The sequence below is a fragment of the Agelaius tricolor genome, unplaced genomic scaffold, assembly GCF_023055355.1.
Source record: "Agelaius tricolor isolate 1412-34295 unplaced genomic scaffold, bAgeTri1.0.p SCAF_36, whole genome shotgun sequence".
In the NCBI taxonomy this organism is placed as follows: Eukaryota; Metazoa; Chordata; class Aves; order Passeriformes; family Icteridae; genus Agelaius; species Agelaius tricolor.
The window spans coordinates 867,220-893,576 of record NW_027269296.1 but is presented as its reverse complement, the minus strand read 5'-3'; the positions used below and the strand labels follow the sequence as shown (position 1 = coordinate 893,576).

Sequence of the window (26,357 nt, the reverse complement as noted above, 5' to 3'; positions counted from 1 at the left end):
GTCCTTTTTCTTGCAATCCCATGAACCCACGGGTAATCCACAGAGCCAAACCTGTTGAATTTTTTCCAAACAGGGCAACAGCTCAAGCAGCAATTTAGGAGTTAATTTAGCTGGCACAATGAGGCTTTTTGCTACGTGCTACTAAGTCCCATCAGTGTTAACATCCAGGGAGAACACTCCAAAGGTGAGGAATTCACCTGTTTTCCCTCAGGATGGCACATTGGACAGGTGATGCTCGGATTCACAGCTTATGTTTCCAAACTGGGACCAAAGCTTGGTGATCTTTGACACGGTGAAGCACAAAGTAACTTTTATTAGGGAAAAGTTCTTCCCCACGAGGGTGATGAGGCCCTGGCACAGGGTGCCCAGAGCAGCTGTGGCTGCCCCTGGATCCCCAGCAGTGCCCAAAGCCAAGTTGGACAGGGCTTGGAGCAGCCTGGGACAGTGGAAGGTGTCCCTGGCACGGCAGGGGATGGAATGAGGCGATCTTCAAGATCTCTTCCAGCCCAAAAAAATCCGTGATGCTCCAATTGTAAAGTATAACTCCACCACAAGGAAAACACCGGGCCAGGCCGTGACTCGGCAGCCCCCGGCGGCGGCAGCGCCGGCGGGACCCGCCCGCCCCCTCCCCCACAAGCCGCCCTTAGGGACTGCCCTCCCATTGGCCGAGCGCAGCTCCTCCTGGCCTCTGATTGGCTTATCTCAAGCACCGGCCGTCTTTGGGCCGCGCGTCCTGTATTGTGATTGGTCGCGTGTCTTGTCACTCAGATAGGAGCGCTATTTATTGGCTGGCGCGGCCTGTCTGTCAGGTTGGGGGTTATTTTGCTCTCCGGTGAGCGGCAGTGCAGGCCGCCCTGTGGGGGAGGCACCGGGTGTCACAAACTGTCACTGCCTGGCTCTGCACCTGAGACGGGGTGTCCCCTTCCCCAACTGCCCATTTGCCAGCGAGGCTGTCAATCAAGCGGGAGAGGTGGCACCTCGCTGCTACGGTGACAGAGGAAATAGAGCCCTCCTTCTTCCGTTTCCGAGTGGATGGCTGAGCTGTCCTTTTATTTCTCTGTTTCTCCTCCATTGGACAATTTTGCTGTCGGTCACCGCAAGGGGCGGGAACCAGTCCGCAGCACAGTAGGCAGGAGGAGACCAGAATCTGCATCCTGATTGGTTGATAGGCCATCAATCACAAATAATCCTCTCTGACTGGGTTGTAGGGCCGTCATTCACAGTGGTGGGCGTGCCACGCGACTGAACGAGGCGGGTTCAACTTTCTGACACTGCGATTGGTCCGTTCTACCGTCTTTCTGCCCTTCCTCGCTGCTGATTGGTCAGACATGCTGTCACTCAGGTGGGATCAACCGTTTGATTGGCGATCGCTGGGGAGGCGGGGCGCTGCGCGGCGGCTGCGCGGGGGGACACGGCGGGGAGGGACGGACCAGGAATTATTTTTATTTCTTTGTTTCCCGGGGAAAAAAAAAGGAAAAAAAGGGAAAAAAAGAAAATAAACCCCAAAAAAAGCCCCGCGCTCGGGAACCCCCCGCGGGGGCGGATGGTGCTGCCGTGAGCGGGGCGGGCCGGGCCGGGCCGGGCCGGCGGGATGAAGCGGCGGAGCGCGGACTGCAGCAAACTGCGGCGGCCGCTCAAGCGGAACCGCATCACCGAGGGCATCTACGGCAGGTACCGAGCGGCCGCCGCGGCGCCGGGAGCGGGCGGTTCGCGGCCCCGGGCCCCCCGGCCGCCCCCCGGCCCTGTCACCGTCATGGCGCCCCGGCGCCCCTCAGGCGCTGCCCCGCCCCGGGCCCTCCGGGGCTCCGCGGGGCCGGGGCTGCTGCTGGCCAAGGTGCTGCCGGTGCTGCCGGGAGGGAGCGGCCGGAGCCGGCCCTGGGGTGCGCGCCCAGCGCTGGGGCCTTCGCCCTGGGTCACCCCCGGCGGTGCCGGAGCTCCGAGCCTTGCACGGGGAGGGTTCCCCGGCGGGGTCCCGGTGGTGCCGGAGCTCCGAGCCTCGCCTGGGGAGGGTTTCCCGGCCGGGTGTCACAGCTGGGCACTGCCGGAGCTCCGAGCTGCCGCTGCCACCTCAGCTGGGTCTGCCCGGGGAGGCTTTCCCGGCTGGGCATTCCCAGGCTCAGGCTCGCAGCGGTGCCGAACTGCCCGGCCCGGCTGCTCACTCGGGGTCTCACAGAGTTGTTCGTGCCGTGCTGGTGGGGAAGCCCTAAGAGCCACGGGAGCAGGAGGCTGGCTGGGAATTGCCGGAGCAGGGGTGGATGGCCCGGTGTGGACCCAGCCCGGTGTGCCGGGGACACGGCAGGTGCCCGGCTCAGCCCTGACCCCGGCGGCGCGGAGCCAGGCAGCGCTCAAGGGAGATGCACGTGGGTTGTGTTTTTTCCAGGTGCTCCCAGGGCTGGTTTGTGTCCTAGGGATGTGATGCTCCAGTTCTAAACTGGTGTTTTCCAGGTGCTCACAAGTGTGTGTCCCAGGGCTGGTGGGTGTCTGTGTAAGGAGTGATTCCAGCTCTGCTCTCCCGAGTGTGGCAGGTTTTTGTGGCGTGCAGGAATTGTGCATTTCTCAGTCAGCAGGAGTTTGGGTCAGGAGAGGCTCAGGAGCTGGTGAGAGCTGTAGTAAATGTGCTGCTGTCCCATTTCTGTTTCTAGTTCAGTGGGGTTGATGAATGCAGTGCCTGGAAACCTGAGCGAGCTCATACAATTCAGATGTTAACTTTGCATGAGGGAAGCAGCTGCTGGGGAGCTGTGACAGGAATAAAATTGTCCCAGTGTGCTGCTTATCCCACTTGTAGTGGATCTGTGAGAGTAGAGAGCTTCTTGCTTCAGACTTTCAGGTTTTGGGAAAACCCTGCCTGGAATGGTAAAGAAAAGCATCCCTTGTGTAGAAACGATTATTCAAGGTGAAGAATAATTCAAATATACAAGGAATTGCTTATAACTGGATTTCAAAAGTCATTCCAAATGCTTTGTTTTTGAGGTTACTGGAGGGAAGGTGGGGTTGAGAGAAGGAGGGGAAATCAGGGAAAGCTCAGAGGAGCTCCAGGAGCTGGGTGTGCGGCAGGGAGAGCTGCTGGAGTCTCTGAGCAGCTGAGGTGCCTCTGCCTTTGCTTCTCCTGGGATGCCTCAGTTCAGGAATGGATCCTTAGCCTTTGTTTCACGTGGCATTTTGCTAAACAGAAACAAGCAGTGTGCTCAGAGTGTTGTCATACAGAAAAGGAGAAATAGTGACAAGGCTTTTCCCTTCTAAGCAGAGGGAGGTTCTTCTACACGGATCTGGGACCTTTCTCTTTTTTTAAAATATTTTTTCTGTCTCCATAATTCAGTGGTCACATACAGGTAACTTCTCACAGAACTACAGTTGTCTAAATTCTTGTAATTACTGCACTTATTTATTCAGCTTATCTTAATTGTCCCCATCAGCTTACACAGACCCAGTAAATGCAGTTATCAGGAGGAAGCATCCTGGGTTTATGGGCAGAGCAGCCAGGCTGAGCAAACAGCAGCATTGGGATACTTAACTCTTTGTTTTGTTGGGTTTTTAAATTAAGCCTGATTTTAAATTAAGCCTCCTGCCCAGCTTGGCATGTGAGCATGGCAGAGCTGTCACTGTGAGTGAGGGCTGGGAAAATGAGGAGTTTTGGAGCAGGGAAGGAAGGAATTGTCCTGCAGGGAAGCTCTGGTGGCAGAGTTCATTGCACGTGTAACACTGAGGCAGATTATGAGAAGTGATAGAAAAACAGAGCAGAGTTAGAAATATAAAATCCTGGGCTGCACTGAAAGGTGTGGATGATCTGTGAATGCTGACTTTTGCAGTGACTTATGCTCTTTAGAAGTGTTGCAGGATCTGTGGAAAGAGCTCTAGTATAATTTAAAATAACTGCTCTCAACTAACCTCCAAACCCACCACAGTCATGGCAGGAATTGGAGGGTCTCTTATTTCCACACTTTATGTTCCAAATTCTGCCTTCTCCTGTGTAAAACAATGGCAGCAGTTTAAAAATGCTGAAGTGATTTAACATCTCCTACCTTTGGCAGTGTGCATGCATTAACCCTCTAACTGTTAATTCAAGTATTCATTGCAGCTTGTCATCAGTTAAGCAATTAAAGTTTATTTGTTCCTGCTTGTTCCTAAGTCTCCCCAGTCCCCATCTTTGATCTGGCTAAAATCCTCCACCTGCACTGCTGCTATTGCTGCTTGTGGTTCTGCTTGGTCCCCCTTTCCTGGCTGGGGAAGTTTCAAGATGAATTCCACACCTCCCTGCTTGAAGTTGTGCTGTCACACCAGCTGATGGATGCTGTCTGTGGATTCCCTGACAATGGTCCTGAAATACTCCACGTTCCTTCAGAGCAGGGTTTTTTTTTTAGCTGGGATGTAAATTGCCCTTTGTGGCAGGCACTCCGTGGGCTGGCAGCCGGGTGGGTGCCTGCAGGGGAGGCTGGCTCGTCTCCAGGTGGCCCTGGTGGCACAGGACAGGGTCCCTGGGTGCCACGGCCCCATAAATGCTCCTGGTTCCCCCTGCCACCCAAATCCTGACAGGGCTGAATTCCAAGGGCTGCGTTTCTGACAGCCAAAGAAGCTGGAAGGAAAACATCAGCACTACCTCCAGGAATGTGGCCTTTTTTAGGCCTTTCTTGAAAAACCATAATCATTCCCCCTGCTCATTTATTTTACCAGCTTCCTATAGAGGGTGAAGCATTTTCTGGAGGTCTGGAACAAAGCAGCAGAGCTGCCTTTTATGACTTGAACTCCAGTGCAGGGCTCCAGTGTCATTTATCCTACATTTACTGTGCTCTGCTGTGCCCTGGCTCTCGCTCCCTGCAGCTGAAGGGGCTCCTGTGGCTGCATTTTGGAAATTTGGGGTTCACAGCTGAGCCCAGAGCTGGCAGTGCTGCTGTCCCAGCCCCACGGTGCTGGGTGCTGACTGTGTGCCCCTGCAGGGATTTGTTTCCCTTTCCTGCTGCCCAGCTCAGGGCTGGGTGCCCTCTGTGCCCTGCCAGGGCTCAGGGAGCTTTCCTGGCCTTCCTCACGTTTCTGTTCCTTTCCAGACCTGTAGCTGGCAGGTGTTTGACGTGGTCAGTGCCAGCAGTGATGTTTTCTGCCTTTCAGACTCGCTGTGTTTCCCTTCTCCTGCCCACTGATAATAATCTTAGCTATCTGTTTGTGTGTTTCTTTAGATAAAGCTTTGATATTTGCTGATCTCCACTCAGCCTGCCTGGTGTTGTGGCTGCTGCCTAACCCTGAGCTGGGGGGGTCGTGGATTATTTGGTGATTTCACCCAAATGCTCAAATTCACCTTTTTAAAGCTCACCTGTGCCCTTGGCTCCCTGCCAGGCTGGGGATGCCTCCCACTCCATTGTCTTGGATGAGTCAGGCTGGAACAAGCCAGGATTGCCTTTCCAGCCTTGGGGCCTTGCTGATAATGGTGGGATGGAATTAAGGCTTAATCCACCCCCAGTTTGGGTTTGGGGTGCAGGATTGGGTCTTTTTCTAGGGATTTTTGGCTGTGTTTTTACCTTACAGCTGGCAGAGGATCTGCTCCTGCAGGGCAGTAAAAGGAGAACAAAGAACAAGAGAGGGAAAAAGAAAAAGGGGGGGGAGGAAATGGCATCTGGCACTGGCAGGGGGAGGAAGAATAAGGAGGAAAATTATTTATTTGCAAATTCAAAGGGGGAGCAGAGGCACGGCAGGGTTATGAATAAATCTTTCTATTCAGTGTACATTAGCCATCAATTGACCTTTCAGAGAAACTGCAGCTCTGGAATCCCTGCTCCTCCCTGCCCTGTGCCCTCTCCTGGCGTGGATGTGTCCATCCTTCCTTCCTCCTTTCTCACCCTCCATATGCTGTGCCCTAAACCTCTGCCAGGGCACCCAGGGCAGATTTTCTGACATGTGTCAGGAAATGGGATAACCCAGATTTTAGGGATTTATCTGCAAGAATCTTCCCTGTACTGGGATCCACCTCAGAATTCCAGTTTGCCTTGTGGAATACACTCGAGCCTGTTCAATAAACAGGTTTTCTGGGGGATTTAATTCCTGGGGATGTGTTTCAGCTGGGCTGGGGCTGGCCTGAACACAAACCTGGCTGTGCAGCACCTCAGGGGCAGCAGGATCTGAGGTTTGGGCCCCTTCCCTGCTGGGGCCAGCCCAAGGACTGAGGCTTTGAGACTCTCCTGAACTGCTGGAATTCTGAGTGGCTTTGGAGCCCTTCAGACAATGAGGAATAGGCTCTTTAATGCTGCTGGCAAAGCCTCCTTACAAGTGTTGCATTGTTCCAATTCCACTTTAGAAGGTGCTAAGTGTCAGCGGGGCCCTTGGATTGATATGAATTTAATATCAGAAATCACTTTAATGGCTGTGGTACAGAACTCTTGTTCAGCAAATGCTTTCTCTTGGAGTGGCACTTCAGGCTTGAGCAGCATTAGTCCTGACAGCCCTCGTTGGCTGGGGAAAATGGGGTCTCCTCTGCCTTCCAGTGGCAGGAAAATAAACAAAAGCCACGAGAGTAACCCAGGAAAAGGCTCCACAGCACAACTGAACTGAGCAGGGAATTCCTGGCTGTGGTGCTTTTATGGAATTCCTCAGATCTGGACCCAAATGTCGCCTTTAGTGTCGAATATTTCCTGAATGCAGCTGCTTTTTACAGATTCCTGGTGAGGATCTGAACTGTGAACAGGCAGGGAAAGGCAGCCTGGGAGAGCACCAGGACAGTGTGGCCATTGGAGGGGTTTGCTGTGGGATATTTGTTGGGTTGGAGGGGTTTTGCAGTACTCACTGCAGTTCCATTCTTCTCTAACAGTGATTTGTGACTGGGGCTGGGTCCCTCACAACTGAAAGCCCTTCCTGAACTTTCCAAGTGTGTGCCATTCATTTTGTTTCCATTCCACTGAAGTGCTTCCTGGAGCCTTTTGCTGTATTTTTTCCCAGCCAGTTCAGTTGATAAGGGCACTCTCAGGCACCTGCCATCCACCTCTGACTCCCAAGAAACCCAGCAATGTTCCCAGCCCCGTGCATTGCACCTGAACTTGGGTGAGAATTGCACAAGTTCGGTCATTTCCCAACCTCTGCTGGTACCCAGCTCTTTCCCTGGAAATTTGGGGTTTTGTCTCTTCCCCAAAGCTCTGAGCCAGTTCCTAAAAAAGCCCCGAGCAGGGCAGAAACTCGACCCTGCCTGGCACAGGTGCCAGCCCTTGGCACCTCCCTCTGAACATTCCAGGGCAAAGTTCTGCTGGTTGTGCTGGCAGGGTGGCAGAGGAGGGAAAACAAGTTACTAAAAGGACAATTTGCATTTGATTTAAGTGAGAAAAAATATTTTAACCCCCCCTTTTTTTTGTTGTTGTTGTTGTTGTAACCTAATAGAGTGCAGCAAGGTATCAAGGGTGGTGGGTTTGGGGGAAAAAGGAGTTTTGCTTCTTTTTTGGAAGAATGGATTGGGCTGATGCCTCAAGTGTTCCTTGGGTATGAGCTCAGAGTGTTTTTAAGCTCTGTTGCCAAGAAGGATCATCAGTGGTTCAAAATGCAAGACTCAGAACATGGGAATGTGGCTCAGAAATCATTAAAAATAGAAGTTAGGCTGGTCTCAGGCCTCCTGTGCTTCCATTTCTCTGGGGTTTTGTTTGTTTGTTTGTGTTTAAGGGATCCATTTGCCTTCATAGAAATGTTTTCAAATCTAACACCGATAACTCAGTATCCAAACTGTCTTTAAATTGCTGTAGGCTTAAAATACATCTCAGTTTATTGGTGCTGCAGTTTGTGTTAGATGAGGGAACATCTGCAGCCTGCTGAGGAGGGGAACACAAAATTCCTGAGCACCAGGGGCAGGAGAGGGCTGGAAAAGGAGCATTGCAGCTGGGAGAAGTTACCTGTGGCAGGAATGAGTGAGAGAATCTGTGTGAGAATGCTGAGGGACGTGGGTGCTGCTGAGCAGTGACCCTGCTGATTATTGGGGAAATAAATGCACTTCAGTGTGAGCTCTGTTAGCCCAGGCCTGCTGTAATGGGATAATAAAAAACCCAAACCTAAACTTATTTTATAAAGTTATTTTGGCTGACGTTTCCTTCTGTGTAATACAGTTGTCCTTAGTTTTAATTCGGAATATTTTAATTAAAAAAAAAATTTTAAAGTCAGTTTGTCTGTTGAGAATCCTGACCTGAAATTTCCTTTTTCTTTCCCCCAGCACCTTCCTGTACCTGAAGTTCCTGGTGGTGTGGGCCCTGGTGCTGCTGGCAGATTTTGTGCTGGAGTTCAGGTTTGAGTACCTGTGGCCCTTCTGGCTCTTCATCAGGAGCGTTTACGATTCCTTCCGATACCAGGGCTTGGTGAGTGCCACAGAATATTCCATTTTCCACAGTGACAGTGCCACAGAATATTCCATTTTCCTCAGTCACAGTGGCACAGAATATTCCATTTTCCTCAGTGACAGCGGCACAGAATCTCCACAGGAATATTCTCATTTTCCTCAGTGACAGTGGCACTGAGAGCCCCCTCACAGCACCAGGGCTTCTCTCTGATGGATACTTTATCTATGGCCAGTGGAAATGAAATAGAGATTTATCCAAATTTCACCACGGAGAAATAATGTTCAAATTTCTGAGCTGGGTTTGAGTTAATCAGAATAATATATAACCTTATATTGTTTAAATTTCTGAGCTGAGTTTGAATTAATTAGAAATTTATATAACATTATGTATGTGTAAACAGGCAAGAATTTCTGTATTATTTTAAAGAAAACCCTCTGATACAGACTGATATTATTTTTGTATATATGTGTATATATATATACAGACATATGCCATCTATCTATGTATAGGGCTGTATATATGTCTATATTAAAAATGTATGTATATAGCCATATAAAAATTGTTATTTATATATTTATATAAATATGTAATATATATAATATTTATATTAGTATATATAAAATTTTATATATTAAAATTAAACATGTAATATTAGAAATATTGGTGAGTTAAAATATCTAACAGCTATATTTTTATATGTAAAATGTATTATATGTATTTTAATGTATACAAAACACTATATTTGGGTTGGAATAACCAAACTCTCTTCTTTTTCCCCCTCCCTCCTTTCTTTCAGGCCTTCTCAGTATTTTTTGTGTGTGTAGCATTCACCTCCAACATCATCTGTCTGCTCTTCATCCCAATCCAGTGGCTGTTCTTTGCTGCCAGCACCTATGTGTGGGTACAGTATGTGTGGCACACAGGTGGGCATTATTCTTTATTTACAACTTCCTGACTCATTTATAACTTCTTTGTTTCCAGCTTTTCTCTATTGACAACTTCCAGGGCTCAGTAAGGATCTCCCATCTTTTAGGAACAAAATTCCTCTGCTGTTGCCTCACTTAATGCAGTTTTTTTTTAGAGTTAAAAATTTTAGTTTGGTTTTTTGTTTTGCACTTGGGGTGCATCTCCAGTAAGCAGCAACTGGAGGGGAATGAACAGGAATTCCAGAGCAGTTAAAAGAAAATGAAATTCCTGACTTTAAAACTCTCCTGCAGTGATTCAACGATTACAGAACACTCAGCACAAGTCTGTGGCAGTGTTCTGTTCTTCCACACTCAGTTGATGTGCTGATAATTTAGTTAACAATGTTCAAATATTGATTATTTCAGTGGGCAGAGTTAATTCTGTGTTAGCAAAGCTGGATCCAGTTTCTGAGCTGGTGGTGCCAGAGGCTGCCCTGACAGTTTGAGGCTTCCATGGAGAATCCTTGTCCCCCTCTGCTGCCCTTTTCTCCCTGAGTTTGTTCTCACAAATCCCTGGGTTTGGATGAGGAAATGGAGCTGGAGGAGGTGCTCCAGTTCCTTCCCTCAATCAAAACATTTTAGGAATAAATCAAATTTAATTTAAATTATTATTTGGGGTAACTTTTCACTGCCCAGATTGTTGGGAGTGGGGCCTTGTGGAAGCTGTTGTGTCAGCCCTGATGACAGCGGGCTGGGAGCTGAGGGCAGGGGCTGGGAGCCTCTTGCTGCCCAGTTTCAAATACCTGCAGGATCTGGGGCTGTTTTGGGGCTGTGTTAATATGTTCAAGCCTTATCTGAAGGTGTTCAGGGCTGATGCTTAGAAGGAATAACCTGATGGGCCAGTTTTAGCTGTAGCTGTTGAGTTGATTGAATATTTTAATTCATAGCAACCCCAGGAATTACTCATTTTCAGTGCTCATCCAAGTTGATGGGAACTTGCTCTTTTTTTTTCCTTTTTTTTTGTCAAAATCTTTAAGGTTTGTTTCCTCAGACTCCTGAAATAATGTAAAAATAACTCTCAACTCCTTGCTGCCTGTTTTCTGTCCCTGAGTGTCTCTGTTTCCTTCTCTCCACAGAAAGAGGTGTGTGCTTACCAACAGTATCACTGTGGATACTTTTTGTTTATATTGAAGCAGCCATTAGATTTAAAGATTTAAAAAACTTCCACGTGGACCTTTGTCGTCCATTTGCAGCACACTGGTGAGTGCTTCTCTGTCCTTTCCCTAGCAACCTTTATTTCACCAGGAAAATGAATAAGCAGGCCTTTTCATTTGGGTTCAGGGCTTGGCTGTCCAGTTTTCCCCTCACAATTCTGCCATGAAATATTCCACGAGAAATGTGTGTAAACAAGGGCCCAGTGCCACCTTTCTGTGCTGGGAGGAATTTGCACTGTGGATATTCCAAGCATTTCCTGAAAGCTCCCGTGGAACAGCAAAAACCACTTTATAAATCAGTTTCTATGGGCCTTGTTCATACATACATGAATATGTGTATATGAATTGTGTATCTATTTGATTAATATTGCTTTTTTTATTTCCCTCCTTAGCATTGGCTACCCTGTTGTGACTTTGGGCTTTGGCTTTAAAAGTTACGTCAGCTACAAGATGCGGCTGAGGAAGCAGAAGGAGGTGCAGAAGGAGAATGAGTTCTACATGCAGCTCCTGCAGCAGGCTCTGCCCCCAGAGCAGCAGATGCTGCAAAGGCAAGAGAGGGAGGCAGAGGAAGGCAAGTTATCCCTTCTTGTGTGCTCTGTTCTGTGCTGCTCCAAGGGAAAATAAACCCCAGACACGCTGGGGAGGAGCTGGGGGGTGTTTGAGGGTGAGGGGAGAGAGGGGAGTCTTGACTCCATGTGTCAGAAGGCTGATTTATTATTTTATTATATATATTATATTAAAGGAAAATGATACATTAAAAGCCTACTAAAAGAATAGAAGAAAGGATTTCATCAGAAGGCTGGCAAGGAAAGGAAAGGAATGATAATAAAATCCTGGGACTGTCACAGCCTCGACACAGGTGGCTGCCATTGGTCACCAAGTAAAAACAATTCACATGCTGGGTAAACAGTTCTCCAGATCACATTCCAAAGCAGCAAAACATGGAGAAGCTGAAGCTTCTCAGCTTCTCAGGAGAAAAGATCCTGGCAAAAGGATTTTTCATAAAATGCTCCTGGCTCCGTTTGGTGGGAGGGTGGTGAGCTCAGAGGGGCAGAAATGAAATCACTTTGGAGGGGTTGATGTGACAGAGAAAGGGAATGATGGCCCCTGTGCTCAGCTCCTCATTAGCATCAGTCTGGTCAGTCAGTGCTGTGTGTAGCTGTAGTATTTATTCTTAAATCCCTCTTTCCTGCCTGGAATGAGGCAAAAAGCCTTAAAATAGGTGACTTTGGATTCTCTTTTCTAGAGAGCCTCCAATCCTGATTGTTTCCTGCAGGAATGATGGATGTGTCCATAATGATTTTTTCTTTCTGTGGCACAGTATTGATGGATTTAATGAACTAAGTTGGTTTTTTTTCCACTTTGGTGTTGCAGCAGCCAAAGGATTATCTGATATGGATTCCTCAATACTCCTGCAGCACAATGGAGGCATTTCAGCCAACAAAAAAATCTCTACAACGTTGCCAGAGCTGGAATATCGAGAAAAAGGGAAAGAAAAGGACAAGGATGCAAAGAAACACAACCTTGGAATAAACAACAACATTTTGCAACCTGTAGACTCTAAAATACAAGAAATTGAATATATGGAAAACCATATCAATAGTAAAAGATTAAATAATGATCTTGTAGGAAGTACAGAAAACCTCTTAAAAGAGGACTCATGCACTGCCTCGTCCAAAAATTACAAAAATGTCAGTGGGGTTGTGAACTCCTCACCCCGCAGCCACAGTGCAACCAACGGGAGCATCCCCTCCTCATCCTCCAAAAATGAGAAAAAACAGAAATGTGCCAGCAAGAGCCCGAGCACACATAAGGACTTAATGGAAAACTGTATTCCTAATAACCAGCTAAGCAAACCAGATGCACTGGTAAGGTAAGTTGGGCCTGAGCCTTGTCTCATCCTCCCTTGCTCCAGCAGGACTCGGGGGTTTCATTTTTATCAGGAAAATGTCATTTGTGATCATGTAGAGAAGCCAGAATGGTGCAGTGCTGGGGCAGGATCTCCAGGAGATGTGCAGAGCTGTGTTCCTGGCCTCTCTTTGCAGCCTGGAGCAGGTTGCTTCATTTCTGGCTCAGGACCTGCTGCTCCCCTGGCTCACAGCTCTGATGTGAGGCACCAGAAATGCTCTGGTGGAAGGCAGGAGCAAAACCTGAGAAAATCAGCTCATGTGCCCTTGCCAGCTCCTGCCTTGCCTCTCCAGGGAGGCCTCTGGGCTTCCTCGCTGCCTGAGCAGGTGGTTTGCTTTTGTTTTTCCTTTGAAGTGTTTGGCTTTTGCTTCAATCTCCAGCTGCAAGCGTGGAGGCAGTGAGTGCAGAGAGCCAGGGCTGCTGTGGAGCTGAGCTCAGCTCTGGGGTCTGATGGAAAATCCCAGCTTTGCCTGCTCCTGGGAGTCCACAGGGACGTGGACCTGTCAGGTCAGAGGTGTTGTCATGTGCTGCCAGGAAATGCAGCAGTGAGCAAAGGGCTGGGACTGTGCATGGGGACATGTCTGGAACTACAACTGTCCCACAGTTCTGCCCTGCTCCACATTTCCCACCTGCCCATGTCTCTTATTCCTTACTCCATCAATGTGGCCAGCTTAATTGGCAGATCAGGCTTGTTTTCCATGCAGGTACCTTTGATAATTGGGCTTTTATCTCAGAGGATTTGTGCTGTGGGAACACAATTACTTCAATGGAAATATTATCTTGCCTTCTGATAATCACTCTCTCCCTGATTGACATACCCCTGCTAATTAAACACCAGACTAATTGATACCTAATGTGTGTATAGGATCTGTGTGGGTTCAGAAAGCAGCCAGTGTGATCTGTGACAGGATTAGTCCAATTAAACACTGGACTAATTGATACCTAATGTGTGTATAGGATCTGTGTGGGTTCAGACAGCAGCCAGTGTGATCTGTGACAGGATTAGTCCAATTAAACACTGGACTAATTGATACCTAATGTGTGTATAGGATCTGTGTGGGTTCAGAAAGCAGCCAGTGTGATCTGTGACAGGATTAGTCCAATTAAACACTGGACTAATTGATACCTAATGTGTGTATAGGATCTGTGTGGGTTCAGACAGCAGCCAGTGTGATCTGTGACAGGATCCTGCCAATTAAACACCTGGATTAATTGAGGGGCAGGATCCTGCCAATTAAACACCCATACTAATTGATGCCTAATGTCTCTATAGGACCTGTGTGGGGTTCAGACAGCAGCCAGGGATCTGTGGCAGGATGGATGGGCTGCACGTGGCTCTGCCTCAGTGCCAGCCCTGCTCTCCTCATGAGCTCTGTTTGCTCCTCTCTGAGGGACAGAGGGCTCAGCTCAGTTTGCTGCAGTGCCAAACGTTGCTTTGAGCAGAGGGAAGGGGAGGAATGAGCTGCCAGCCTGAGGATGTGTGCTTGGACAGGGTCTGAGGGTTAAACCTGCTGTGCTCAACAGTTTCCTGTTGAAATCCTTGTGTGGGAGCTCAGAGCAGGTGCTCTCCAATTGCCCAAGGTGAGTTTTGCATCACAGAAATGAGCCTACAACAAAACAGATCCTGTCCTGAGGGAATTCCAGCTGCTGGAAGGACACAGAACACAGCTGGACTCTGGGAGGGCCTTACTGTGCCCTGAGAGGGACTTGAACTCCTTCAGGCACGTGGTTTTGGGATGTGTGGCTGTGGAGTTGTGCCACAAATCCCTGGAGCTGTTCCCTGTCCCTGATGTCCCTGTGCAGGCAGCCCAGCAGCACCAAACCCAGCTCCTGCTCTTGTTTCTGCCCAGCCTGGCTGGGCAACTCCCACACCAGTGGGAGCATAAACTCACCTGACAAATTGGATGGGATGGATGCACTTAAATTTAAAAATTCATGGTGCTTTTTTATTTTGACCTTGTCAATTATCCCGTCCCTGGAGTTCCAGGCATTTGTTCATCATTTTTTCCACTTCCAGGAGTGTTACTCATTCCTGTTATTAAACTTTCAGTCTGCTGGAGCCTGGAAAGGGCTCAGTGAAGTCCTGATTTGTTCAGACTCAGCTCAGATCTGCTCAGCTTCCAAATAAAGCTGCTTTTTCTGACTGGGTGTCCAGCAGGACGGCAGACCCGAGCCGCTTTCCTTTTGTGTCCACAGATGATGGCCCTGGGCTGAGTAACCAGCAGCAAATGTGGAATGTTCCTTCTGTAAATGTGAAATGTTCCTTCTGCTGCTGGGCCTTGGGATTAGCAGGGCTGGAGACAGGCAGGATCAGGAGGTTTTGGAGACCAGGAGTTTTACAGGGTTGTTAACTCTGAAATGTTTGATGTGATCTGTGTGGAGGGGTCCTGAAGTTAAGGTTTATTATATATTTTACACGTGCTCCTATTTGAAGCTGAGCTTTTCTTTTTGCTGTGTCTGCTGCAATGTCAGAACCTGAGTTTTGTGGACAGGAACTTCCTGATGCCCATCCCTGGGGATTGCCCCATCCTTGCTGGAGCTGAGGGGTCCCAGGGGCTCAGGAACCTCTGGGGTTTTCTGAGGCCTCTCCTGAGGGTGCTGGAATCTTATCAATCCCTTCATCAGTGAATCTGTGATCTGAGTTCCTCTTTCCCAGCTCCCTGGCCATGGGGCCACTGGAGGGATCCATTTGGGATCAGCCTGGTCCCTTTGCACTCTGCTGTTTGTCAGGAGGTGCAGAGCAAACCCATCTCTTCTCCCATTTCCCTGTCATTTCTGAGGTGGAACAGATTCACAGCCTCAATGTATGGAACAAGTCCAAGCTGTAATTGCTGCAGAATTTTTTGTTGTTGTTGTTGTTGTTTATTGCACATTACACTGCAAAACCCCTGACCTGCCTCTGCCTTTCAGCACCCTTAGAATGCCTGCACTGAAAGCACACAAGAGCCAGGCAGTGCAGCTTGGCAGGACTGTGTGCATGCACAGAGGTCCTGCCTTGGCACACAGGGTGGTGAACAAGCTGTCTCATGTACTAATTATTCCCACAGATAACGAGGACATCTTCTGGCACTCGGACTGGGAAAATTCTTGGGGAAGCAAAAGCTGCTCTGCCACAGCTTATTTCACATTTCCTAAAATGGTGTTACCTGCAGAGGCAGACTGGGAGGTTTTTAATGTGAATTTGTGGCCGTTTGGTGCTAATGCTGTACAATTTGGTGGCATCACTGATGGGCAGAGAGGGGCTGGTGCCTCCTGCTCAGCCCCTGCCTGGGTTCAAGCAGCACAAGGTTTCCTGTGGCAGCTGCAGGGGGGTGCTGGCCGAGGTGTCCTGCCCCAGGGAGGCAGGCACAGAACACAAAATCAGGATTGGCAATGGAAGTGAGGAGTGTGGGAGCCAATCCCTCCTGCAGCCCCTTCCCCAGGCAGCAGAGAGCTCAGGACAGAGCATTTCCAGCCCTGGCAATGGCAGCAGCAGGGACAGGAGGGCCCTGGCTGGTTTTTGGGGGGGATCCCTGGCTGGTTTTGGGGGGGGATCCCTGGCTGGTTTTGGGGGGGGATCCCTGGCTGTTTTTTGGGGGGGGGATCCCTGGCTGTTTTTGGGGGGGGATCCCTGGCTGTTTTTGGGGATTCCTGTCTTTTTTGGGAGTGCAGGCTGCTCCCAGGAGCTGCAGGCAGAGCCTGTCAGTCCCACAGTGGCCCCCTCAAAGGAGCAGCTTCCCTGCAGGAGCTGCTGGTGCCAGGCAGAGCTGGGGCTTTTGGAGAGCAGCTCAGGGCCCTGTGGGCACTTTAAAATGATAATTTCTATATAAACAGTGTTTCATTCACCCAACAACTGCCCTGTCCATCATTTAACACTGCACAGGGTGGCACCGCTCACCTGAAGCAGCTGCTGCTGTTCCCATTTTGGGGCTGAGGTTGGAATATTTGCTCAGGTTTGCAAATTCTTGCCCTCAGCAGAGCACCAAGTGACTTGTGCACTTCCCTGGGAGGTGGGTATTTGCTTTGTGCTGTTACTATTTGCCTGTAAGTTGATTTTTATTTTTTTTTTTTCTGTCTGAGGGTGCTTTTGACCATTTATAGAGCACTGAAGGAATTCATCTTGAGGGAGGGCACTTCCATGGCCCTGGAGAGGCAGCTGGGGCAGGAGGGGGGTCCCAGCCCAACCCTGCTCCCCTGGGGCTGCTCCTGGCTCCTCATTGCCCCTCTCATCTCTCTGGGTGTGTTTGGTGTTCCAGACCCACCTCTCTGGATTTCCTCAGCCTTGGGGATCCCACGCTTCCCCCCTGCCCTCAGTGGCACAGGGTGTTTGTTCTCCCTGCCCTCAGTGGCACAGGATGTTCCCATCTGCCCTCAGTGGCACAGGATCTTCTCCCTGCTCATCTCTCAGTGCCTTTTAGGCCGAGTTTTCCCTGCCCTGAAGCCCAGAAATGTTTCATTAAGAAATCAGAAGGCTCCAGCCATTCATCTGCACTGCTGAGTGTCACTAAGGGCAGCTCTTTTTGGCTTTTGTGAGCGCTCTCCTCATCTTAATGTCCCACTGCCACCAATTCAGAATGGAAGGCCAGGAAATGAAACCACCTTCATCTTCTTTATGGACACTTAAAAACTCTCAAATCAATAGCTGGCAGAGCAGAGGAGGATTGTGTGAGAATGGCAGGGGTGTATTGCTTTCAGAGTTCAAAGGGGTTGATTATTCACCTGTGATGTGTTTTTAGTCTAGGAATCAATACCCTCATTTGTGGGGGAAAGTGAAAGTGAGCTGAGTGCCTCTCCTCCAAAACGTGTGTTTTATTTAACAATATTTTAATTAAAAAGATTACATAGATCTTCAAGAACTTTCCAAAGCTACAATTTCAAGTGTAGAGCAGATGGTCTCTGTTCAAGAGCAATTAAAACTAAATTTACTGACTCCTGAGCTGGGGGTGACTTAACACATCCTCTTACTCGGCATGCACATCATGTGCTGCAAGAAAACTCCAACATGTTGAGGTGACAATTCACAGCTCTGGCTGGCAAATCCAAATCAGCATTTGAGGGCAGAATTAAATCTCTGTGAGTGGCTCAGTCCTGCTTTGGAGCAGGACAATATGGGTACAATATTTACAATTCCTTCCCAATACCCATCACCTATGTTAGACACTGAGCTTCTACTCTAAACCAATCCCAAAGTGCCAACATCACCCAGAAGATGGGGAGGCCAAGAAGGAGAAGGAGAAAGACTGGACATGCCAAGATTCCTCCATCTTGCCCCCTGAACCCCCATTCTAAAAACCCCAAAAATCGATTTTTCACCCTGTGATAAATTCACTGTCATTCTACTTAAACTTTCTTGGCTTGTAATTCTCCATATAAAGGTTGGTAATTGTTTTTTTCCAAGGGCTAAATCAAAGGCACAGGGGGCTTGGGCTCTTTGCCAAGGTCTCTGAGCCCCCCGGGCAGGGGCTGGAGCCCTCCAGGGCAGCCAGAGGAGTTCCCTGGGTTCCAAATCAATTAATAAATCCAAAGATTATCCCAAATAAAATAGAAATAAAATTACTTTATTTATCCCAAATAAAGTAATAAATAATACAGTGTAATAAGTTAATAAATGAGCCTTGAGAACATGGAGTCTGTCACAGACATCTTTTATGGAAAATCCTTTCCTTAGGATTTTTCCTTTTGAGAAGCTGAGAGGCCTCAAGAACGAAGTGTAAACAGTAATTACCTGCTGCTGTGGAATGCAACAGGTGCATCTGGGATTGGCTTATGTTAGTTATTTCTAATTAATAGCCAATCAAAGTGAGCTGGCTCGGACGGAGAGTCCACTCCACAAGCTTTTTTTATGATTCTTTCCTTTTTCATTCTTAGCTAAAATCCTTTCCTCTATTCTTTTAGCATAGTTTTAATATAATAGATATCATAGAATAACAAACCTTGTGAAACAGGGAGTCAGGTCCTCCTCTCTCCCTCACGCTCAGAGCCCGTGAATGCAGTCCCAGGTGCCAGGTGCATGGCGCTGCCCCTGTGGGGCTCCTTGTGTCCCTGTGTCCCTGGGAGCCCGTCCCCACGCGGTGCCGCTGTCCCTGTGCCCCCAGGTTGGAGCAGGACATCAAGAAGCTGAAGGCTGACCTGCAGGCCAGCAGGCAGGTGGAGCAGGAGCTGCGCAGCCAGGTGAGCTCGCTGAGCTCGGCCGAGCGCGGCGCGCGCGCGGAGACCGGCCAGCTGCGCCAGGAGAACGAGCTGCTGCAGAACAAGTACGTGCCAGGGGGAAATGGGCACAGGGAAACACCCTCCCCACTGGGCTGGGGCGTTTGGGGTGCTCAGGCGGGGATGGGGCACTGGGGAGGACGGAATTGTCATTGGGAATTGGGAATTGTGATCTGGAAATGGCGGGGTGTCGGGGATACGAGAGTAGGAGTAAATTTGTTATTAGGGATTGTTGTAATCTGGACATTAAGGGGTTCTCAAGGATATGTGAATAGGGATAGCAGTTTGTTATTAGGAATTGTAATCTGGACATTATGGGGTTCTCAAGGATATGTGAATAGGGATAGCAGTTTGTTATTAAGAATTGTAATCTGGAAATTATGGGGTTCTCAGGGATATGGGAGTAGGAATAACAGTTTATTTGGAAATATCCAAGATTTCCCTTAATCTGGACATTATGGGGTTCTCAAGGATATGTGAATAGGAATAGCAGTTTGTTATTAGGAATTGTAATCTGGAAATGGCGGGGGTCTCGGGGATACGAGAGTAGGAGTAAATCTGTTATTAGGGATTGTTGTAATCTGGAAATTATGGGGTTTTCAAGGATATGTGAATAGGGATAGCAGTTTGTTATTAGGAATTGTAATCTGGAAATTATGGGGTTTTCAAGGATATGTGAATAGGAATAGCAGTTTGTTATTAGGAATTGTAATCTGGAAATTGCGGGGGTCTCAGGGATACGAGAGTAGGAGTAAATTTGTTATTAGGGGTTGTTGTAATCTGGACATTACGGGGTTCTCAGGCAGGGATATGGGAGTGGGAATGACAGGTCATTATTAGGAATTGTGATTTGGATATTATGGGGTTCTCAGGGATGTGGGAGTAGAAATAACAGTTTATTTGGAATTATCCAAGATTTCCCTTAATCTGGAAATTAAGGGGTTCTCAAGGATACGGGAGTAGGAATAGCAGTTTGTTATTAGGAATTGTAGTCTGGAAATTAAGAGGTTCTCGAGGACATTGGAGTAGGAATAACAATTCATTATTAGGAATTGTTGTAATCTGGAAATTAAGGGGTTCTCAGGGATATGGGAGTAGGAATAACAGTTTGTTATTAGGAATTGTAATCTGGACATGATGGGGTTCTCAGGCAGAGATATGGGAGTAGGAATGACAGTTCACTATTAGGAATTGTTGTAAGCTGGAAATTAAGGGGTTTTCAAGGATATGGGAGTAGTAATAACAGTTTGATTTTTGTGTTAAATAATCCTAAAATGGGAGGCAAATCCAGGCAGATTTCAAACTCACTCCCATCCCTGTCCCCCTGCAGATTGCACAACGCTGTACAGATGAAACAAAAAGACAAACAAATGATCAGCCAGCTGGAGAAGAAGCTAAAGGCAGAGCAGGAGGCACGAACCTTTGTAGAAAAACAATTAATGGAAGAAAAGAAGAGGAAGAAGTTGGAAGAAGCAACTGCAGCACGAGCTGTGGCCTTTGCTGCTGCTACCAGGTGCTCTGCCCTTGGGAGCCTTTGGGGTGGGAGGGAGGAGCCTGGGTTTGATCTTTTACTTTAAAAAATCTTTTATTAAAAAAAAAAGGCAGCTTTATTTGAGTTGAGAGGCTCATTTGTGTTAAAACAAGGCAGGCCTGGGAGATGCCTCCCCTGCAGCTGAGCCTCAGTGCCTCCATGACATTTACACATGTACAGGAGGAGTGTGCTCTAAATTACCTGCTCCTCCTGCAGTGTGCTCTCAGAGCTGTTGTGTCCTGTTCAAAGGAGCATCTCCCTTCACCTGGGAACTGGGAATCAAGGCTTTGTGCAGTGACATTGGCCATAATTCTGGAATGTTCCTGCTGGGGCACTGCTCCCTGTGGGTTCTGTGTTCCCACAGCAGCACAAGCTGGGGGCACTGTAACCTGCAGGGCTCCAAATGTCTGAAAGGAATTATTCCTGCTTTTCTGCTCTCCCCAGGAAGGAGTGAATCCCTCATCAATTGGAACATTGAATATTTGATCAATATTCCAAACCTCCCAGCAGCTGAGGTGTGTCACTCAGTAACTGCATTGCTGCAGGGCAATGGCTTTGCTGGGCACACCAAAGCTGGCTCCTTCTTTCCAAGCTTCAGATTTCATTTTATTTGAATTGTTGGTGCTGCGAGCAGCCGAGGAGGGGCAGGCTGAGGCCTGGGGCAGGCTGCCTGTGCTCCCTGAGGCCTGGGGCAGGCTGCCTGTGCTCCCTGAGGGCTGGGGCAGGCTGGCTCTGCTCCCTGAGGGCTGGGGCAGGCTGCCTGTGCTCCCTGAGGGCTGGGGCAGGCTGGCTCTGCTCCCTGAGGGCTGGGGCAGGCTGGCTGTGCTCCCTGAGGGCTGGGGCAGGCTGCCTGTGCTCCCTGAGGGCTGGGGCAGGCTGGCTCTGCTCCCTGAGGGCTGGGGCAGGCTGGCTCTGCTCCCTGAGGGCTGGGGCAGGCTGCCTGTGCTCCCTGAGGCCTGGGGCAGGCTGGCTGTGCTCCCTGAGGCCTGGGGCAGGCTGGCTGTGCTCCCTGAGGGCTGGGGCAGGCTGGCTCTGCTCCCTGAGGGCTCTGCTGTCCCAGCTGCTGAGCTGTGCTGTGTCCCTGCAGAGGGGAGTGCACCGAGACCCTGCGGAGCCGCATCCGCGAGCTGGAGACCGAGTGCAAGAAGCTCAGCATCGACATCAAACTGAAGGAGGACCAGATCAGAGAGCTGGAAATCAAAGTGCAGGTAATGCCCCAGCTCCAGGGGCTCAGGGCAGCACCAGGGAGAGCTCCCAGCCCTCCCACGTCCCTGCACCTGCAGCACAGCAATGCCCAGGGAGCGCAGCTCCTGCCCTGGGCTGGGCAGCGTGAGGCCAGCAGGGCCCAGAGGCTCCTTCCAGACCTTTCCATGGATCCAGCAGGGCCCAGAGGCTCCTTCCAGACCATTCTGTTGGTTAAATGGGGATTTTTGCCCCCAAACCCCCTGGTCTGTGTAGGCTGAGGGTAGGATCCCCTCAGCAGCATTTTTTCCCCTCATGCAAGGAGCCTGTGACACTCTCATTATAATAAACCATAAATTGCACTAAAGCTTGCTGATTCAGGGCAGTCTGGAGCACTGGCCAGGCCATTGTTTTGGTGTTAAAGTGCCTGAATATTGAAAATACTTTGTGGCAGGTGTGCAGCAAGTAGAGTTGGGTTTGTTACAGCTGAAGAGCTCAAACGTGTGCCCTTATTTCTGTGCTAAAGATGTGCTCAGACTGACAATCTGCATGAAAATGGATTTTTAATGCCCTTTCAAAGCCCACCTGGTGCTGCTGTGGACTTGTTTCCCAATCACAGGTGCAGCCTCCTTGTCCCTGGATTTACCAAACCCCTGACAACAAGTGTGGCTTATCCCTGGAGTGTTTGAGCATGGCTCTCAGATAATTAAACCCAGCTCTAATTAAGCTTTCTAATTTCACGAGCATCTTCAAACTGTTAGGGAAGCTTTTTGTTGCAGGCATTAATATTCTCCCCTTTGCACTGTTGTCCCTCCATTTGAAAGTGTAGAATATTTCTGTATTTTTTTCCCCCCCAGCCACAGTTTGCCAGGATAATTGCTCCCTGCTTTTCCCTTCCCTTAATTCCTGGCATTGCAGCACAGTGAGGTTTGAGGTGAGATCCAAGCAATCCCTTTATTCAGCCTCTTGGAATGGCCTTTAGGGAAGGTTTTTCCATGTTTTTGTGCAGCAGGGATGGAATCCACATCCCTGGAATGCCCAAAGCCGAGGATGTGGCACTTGGGGATGTGTTTTAGTTGGATTTGATGCTGAGGCCTTTTCCAGCAGGAGCACTTGTGTGATTCCAGCCTTTTCCTGAGGGAAACGTTCCCACAGCCCAGCCTGCCCCAGCTGCCTCTTGGAGAGGGATTTGGGGTGGAGGGCTGAGGCCCAGAGCAAATGTGCTTAATCACACCTTTAATCACCTGCAGGGTGGAGGTAACCTTAATTATCCAGCGCTTTAATTAATGCCAGGCCCAGGCTGGGGAAGGGGAAACACTCCTGGCTCTGTCTGCTCTGTGAACTCCCCCACGGTGGCATTTTTTGCCCCGAGGCTGACTCTTTTTTGCCCCCTAGGATCACATTTTTGCCCCTAGGCTGACATTTTTTTGCCCCTCGGGGTGGGTTTGTTTTGCCCCCCAGGATGGCATTTTTTGCTCAATAAGCTGACATTTTTCTGCCCCCAGGATGATATTTCTGCCCCCCTAGGATACCATTTATGCCCCCAGGCTGGCACTGCTCCATTCTGACCCCAGTTTTCCCTGCAGGAGCTGAGGGAGTACAAGCAGAGCGAGAAGGACACCGAGGTGCTGATGTCGGTGCTTTTTTGCCCTCTGGATGATATTTTTTCCCTCCTAGGCTGACGTTTTTTGCCCCCTAGGATACCATTTATGCCCCCAGGCTGGCATTGCTCCCCTGTGACCCCATTTTACCCTGCAGGAGCTGAGGAAGTACAAGGAGAACGAGAAGGACACTGAGATGCTGATGTTGGTGCTGTTTTGCCCTCTGGATGATATTTCTGCCCCCAGGATGATATTTCTGCCCCCCTAGGATGCCATTTGTGCCCCCAGGCTGGCACTGCTCCGTTCTGACCCCATTTTACCCTGCAGGAGCTGAGGAAATACAAGGAGAACGAGAAGGACACGGAGGTGCTGATGTCGGCGCTCTCGGCCATGCAGGACAAGACCCAGCACCTGGAGAACAGCCTGAGTGCAGAGACCAGGATCAAGCTGGACCTTTTCTCTGCCCTGGGAGATGCCAAAAGGCAGCTGGAGATTGCCCAAGGTACCTGGGGGCTTCCATCCCACGCAATCCTGCGGTTTCTCACAGGGAATTTGGCATTTCCAGCTTTGGGAATGCGGAGCTGGAGCCATCTGAGCTCACCTTCCCAGCCCATCATGATAATGAAGGTTAAAATTGGTGTTTTAATTAATTCATGGTTATTTTCTGCAGTTTATAAACCATTACAAGGAGCTGGAGATCTTTTAAAGCTCTGGAAGAACTCTCTCTTTAAAAGAGATAAATTAAATTAAGCCTGTTATTAAGCTGCTCTCCTGTCATCCTAATAATAATATTTTATTACTCCTCAAGTAAATAAAACTTAAATTTGAGGAGAATCCAACGTGTTTTAACCCTGAGCAGGTGAGGGGAGTGTGGGCACTGCTGGTGATGCCACCAGAGGGAGCAGAAAACCAACATCAAACCCAGGCCAGGCTTTGCAGCTCTGCAAACCATGGAGCAACTCAAGAACTTTGCATTTCATTTCCCTGCAGAAGGTTCTTTGACTGCAGGAATATTTAATTAGAGGGAGAAATTGTTTTGTTTTGTTTCAGCAATGGGCTTTTTCCATCACCTGGTTGCAGGAATTGCTGTGGTGGTGGTGGTGTGGAAACTCAGAGAGAAATGATGGAAATGGGAGAGTTTGGAAAATTAACAACTTTTATGACCAAATATTTGCTTTTTGTGAGGAGTTTGGAGAAGGGGAATGAAAAAAAGCAGAAAAAAAAAGGCAGAAAAATGAGATTAAATAGAATTAATCTTTAGGGGTGGTGCAGCTGTGAATCCAAATAGTGCAAAATTATAATGGGAGAGCTGAGATTTGTTCTGTAGCAATTGGAGACAACCAAATCCAGCTGTGAGCACAGACCAGGAGCTGCACAGGGGCTGATTCAGGGCTCTCAGGCAGGGAAGGGCAGGCTCTGGGCTGCTGGGGGTGATTTCAGGGCAGGCTCTGATCTGTACATGGGCTGATTTCAGGGGTGTCAGGCAGGAAAGGGAAGCTCTGAGCTCCTGGGTGCTGATTTCAGAGCAGGTTCTGAGCTCCTGGGTGCTGATTTCAGGGCTGCCAGGTTCTGAGCTGCTGGTTGGTGATTTAAGGGCAGGCTCTGAGCTCCTGGGTGGTGGTTTCAGGCTCTGAACTCCTGATTGGTGATTTCAGAGCAGGTTCTGAGCCCCTGGTTGGTGCTTTCAGGCTCTGAGCTGCTGGGTGGTGGTTTCAGAGCAGGTTCTGAGCTGCTCTGTGGTGCTTTCAGGTTCTGAGCTCCTGGGTGATGATTTCAGGGCAGGTTCTGAGCTCCTGGGTGCAGATTTCAGGTTCTGAGCTGCTGGGTGGTGGTTTCAGAGCAGGCTCTGAGCCCCTGGGTGCAGATTTCAGGGCTTGCCAGGTTCTGAGCTCCTGGGTGGTGATTTCAGGTTCTGAGCTGCTCTGTGGTGGTTTCAGGGCAGGTTCTGAGCTCCCGGTTGGTGCTTTCAGAGCAGGCTCTGAGCTGCTGGGTGCTGATTTCAGAGCAGGCTCTGAGCTCCTGGGTGGTGATTTCAGGTTCTGAGCTGCTCTGTGGTGGTTTCAGGGCAGGTTCTGAGCTGCTGGTTGATGCCTTCAGGCTCTGAGCTGCTGGGTGCTGATTTCAGGCTCTGAGTGCCGCTGTGCTTTGCCGTTCGCAGGGCAGATCCTGCAGAAGGATCAGGAGATCAAGGAGCTGAAGCAGAAGATTGCAGAGGTGATGGCAGTGATGCCCAGCATCACCTACACTGCAGCCACCAGCACTCTGAGCCCCGTGTCCCCACATTATTCTTCCAAATTCGTGGAGCCCAGCCCCTCTGGACTCGACCCCAACGCCTCCGTGTACCAGCCCCTGAAGAAATGAGGGAATGCCCAGGTTCTCCGTGCCCCAGGGGGCTCTTGCAGTCAAGATGAAATTGTTTCGTGTGGGACTGTGTTTGTTGTCATTTCCAGCAGGAGAAAAGAGCATTGGCTAGAACTGCCCATTGGTTTTTTCTTGTAAATTTTTAGGGAACCTCACAGAACTTTGCGATTTATTTTCCTTGGCCAACGCATTAAAAACGATTCTTGGTTTTCAAGTAGCCAATTTTGCCTTTTTATGTACTCTTGCATGGTTTCCTCTTGAAAAAAAAAAAAAACAAAAAAACAAAACAAAACCACAGGGCTTTGCTTGGTTTTGAACCCTTTCTCCTCAGTTTTTTTATTTAATTATTAAATTGGATTTGCAGATTCATCAGTGAGGAAAACCCCTCAGTTTTCCAGCGGAAGGGTTAAACAACCCAACAAAGCTTTGATTTATAGATGTGTTCAATACAAACACGTGGATGTTGCAGAAGATAATTTGATTTTCCCCCCCTCAAAGGACCAAACAAATTCCAGGGGCGTTGTTCAAGGGAAGGAATAAAGAATAGCTGATGATGTGACGGTGGTTGTTGTGTGAAATATTTCTATCCCCATTGGTGTTTTTTCAGTCATGGAGAATTGCTGAACAGTCTGGTTCACAGTGCCTTGGGAAAAGACATTTCAAGAGGAAACTTGATGGTTTAAACTGATTTTTTTTGCCCCCTTCACTGTCATCCAGCTTCTGCATCAGGGCTCGCTCAGAGCTGCTCGTGCTGGGTCAGGGCCCGGGCTCCATCCTCGGTTTCATTTCCAAACTCTGCATTTGTTCTGTCCTGGGTGCTCCTGCCCTGGGGCAGCGGAGGTGGAGCTGTGCAATGTTCTGTACACGAGACACTGGAAAGCTGCCCAATAAAAGCTGCAGTTCTGGGGGTTTTTATTTGATTTTATTCACCTCTCATTGACCCAGGCCTCCCCTCCTGTCCCAGCCCTGGGAGGTTCATTGGGGAGGTTCATTGAGGAGTTTTCAAGGAAACCCTTGAATTTCACACCAATTAAAAATGTGGGTTTGGGGTTCTTATTGGGGAGTTTTCAGGGAAACTCACAAATTAAAAATGTGACTTTGGAGTGTTCATTCAGGAGTTTTCAAGGAAACCCTCAAATTGCACAAAACACTCAAATTTAACACAAATTTAAAATGTG

The 26,357-nt window shown here is 49.0% G+C and overlaps 1 protein-coding gene across 4 annotated transcripts; it reads left to right on the top strand.

Moving 5' to 3' along the window:
* Positions 1-869: 869 nt before the first annotated feature.
* MACO1 (macoilin 1) lies at positions 870-25,738 on the top strand. 4 transcript variants are annotated; one of them, XM_071452977.1, is made up of 11 exons: positions 870-1,342; positions 8,168-8,309; positions 9,088-9,214; positions 10,333-10,456; positions 10,803-10,981; positions 11,785-12,283; positions 18,393-18,551; positions 19,835-20,017; positions 21,123-21,243; positions 23,146-23,320; positions 24,977-25,738. In XM_071452977.1, exons 1-11 carry the CDS (start codon positions 1,329-1,331, stop codon positions 25,177-25,179), a joined length of 1,926 nt encoding a protein of 641 aa, XP_071309078.1. In that variant the 5' UTR covers positions 870-1,328; the 3' UTR covers positions 25,180-25,738. The 4 variants fall into 4 exon arrangements, with proteins under 4 accessions (XP_071309078.1, XP_071309080.1, XP_071309079.1 ...); XM_071452976.1 differs by lacking the exon at positions 870-1,342 and adding an exon at positions 1,365-1,671; XM_071452979.1 differs by lacking the exons at positions 870-1,342; positions 23,146-23,320; positions 24,977-25,738 and adding exons at positions 1,361-1,671; positions 22,804-22,914.
* The last annotated feature ends 619 nt before the right edge of the window (positions 25,739-26,357 follow it).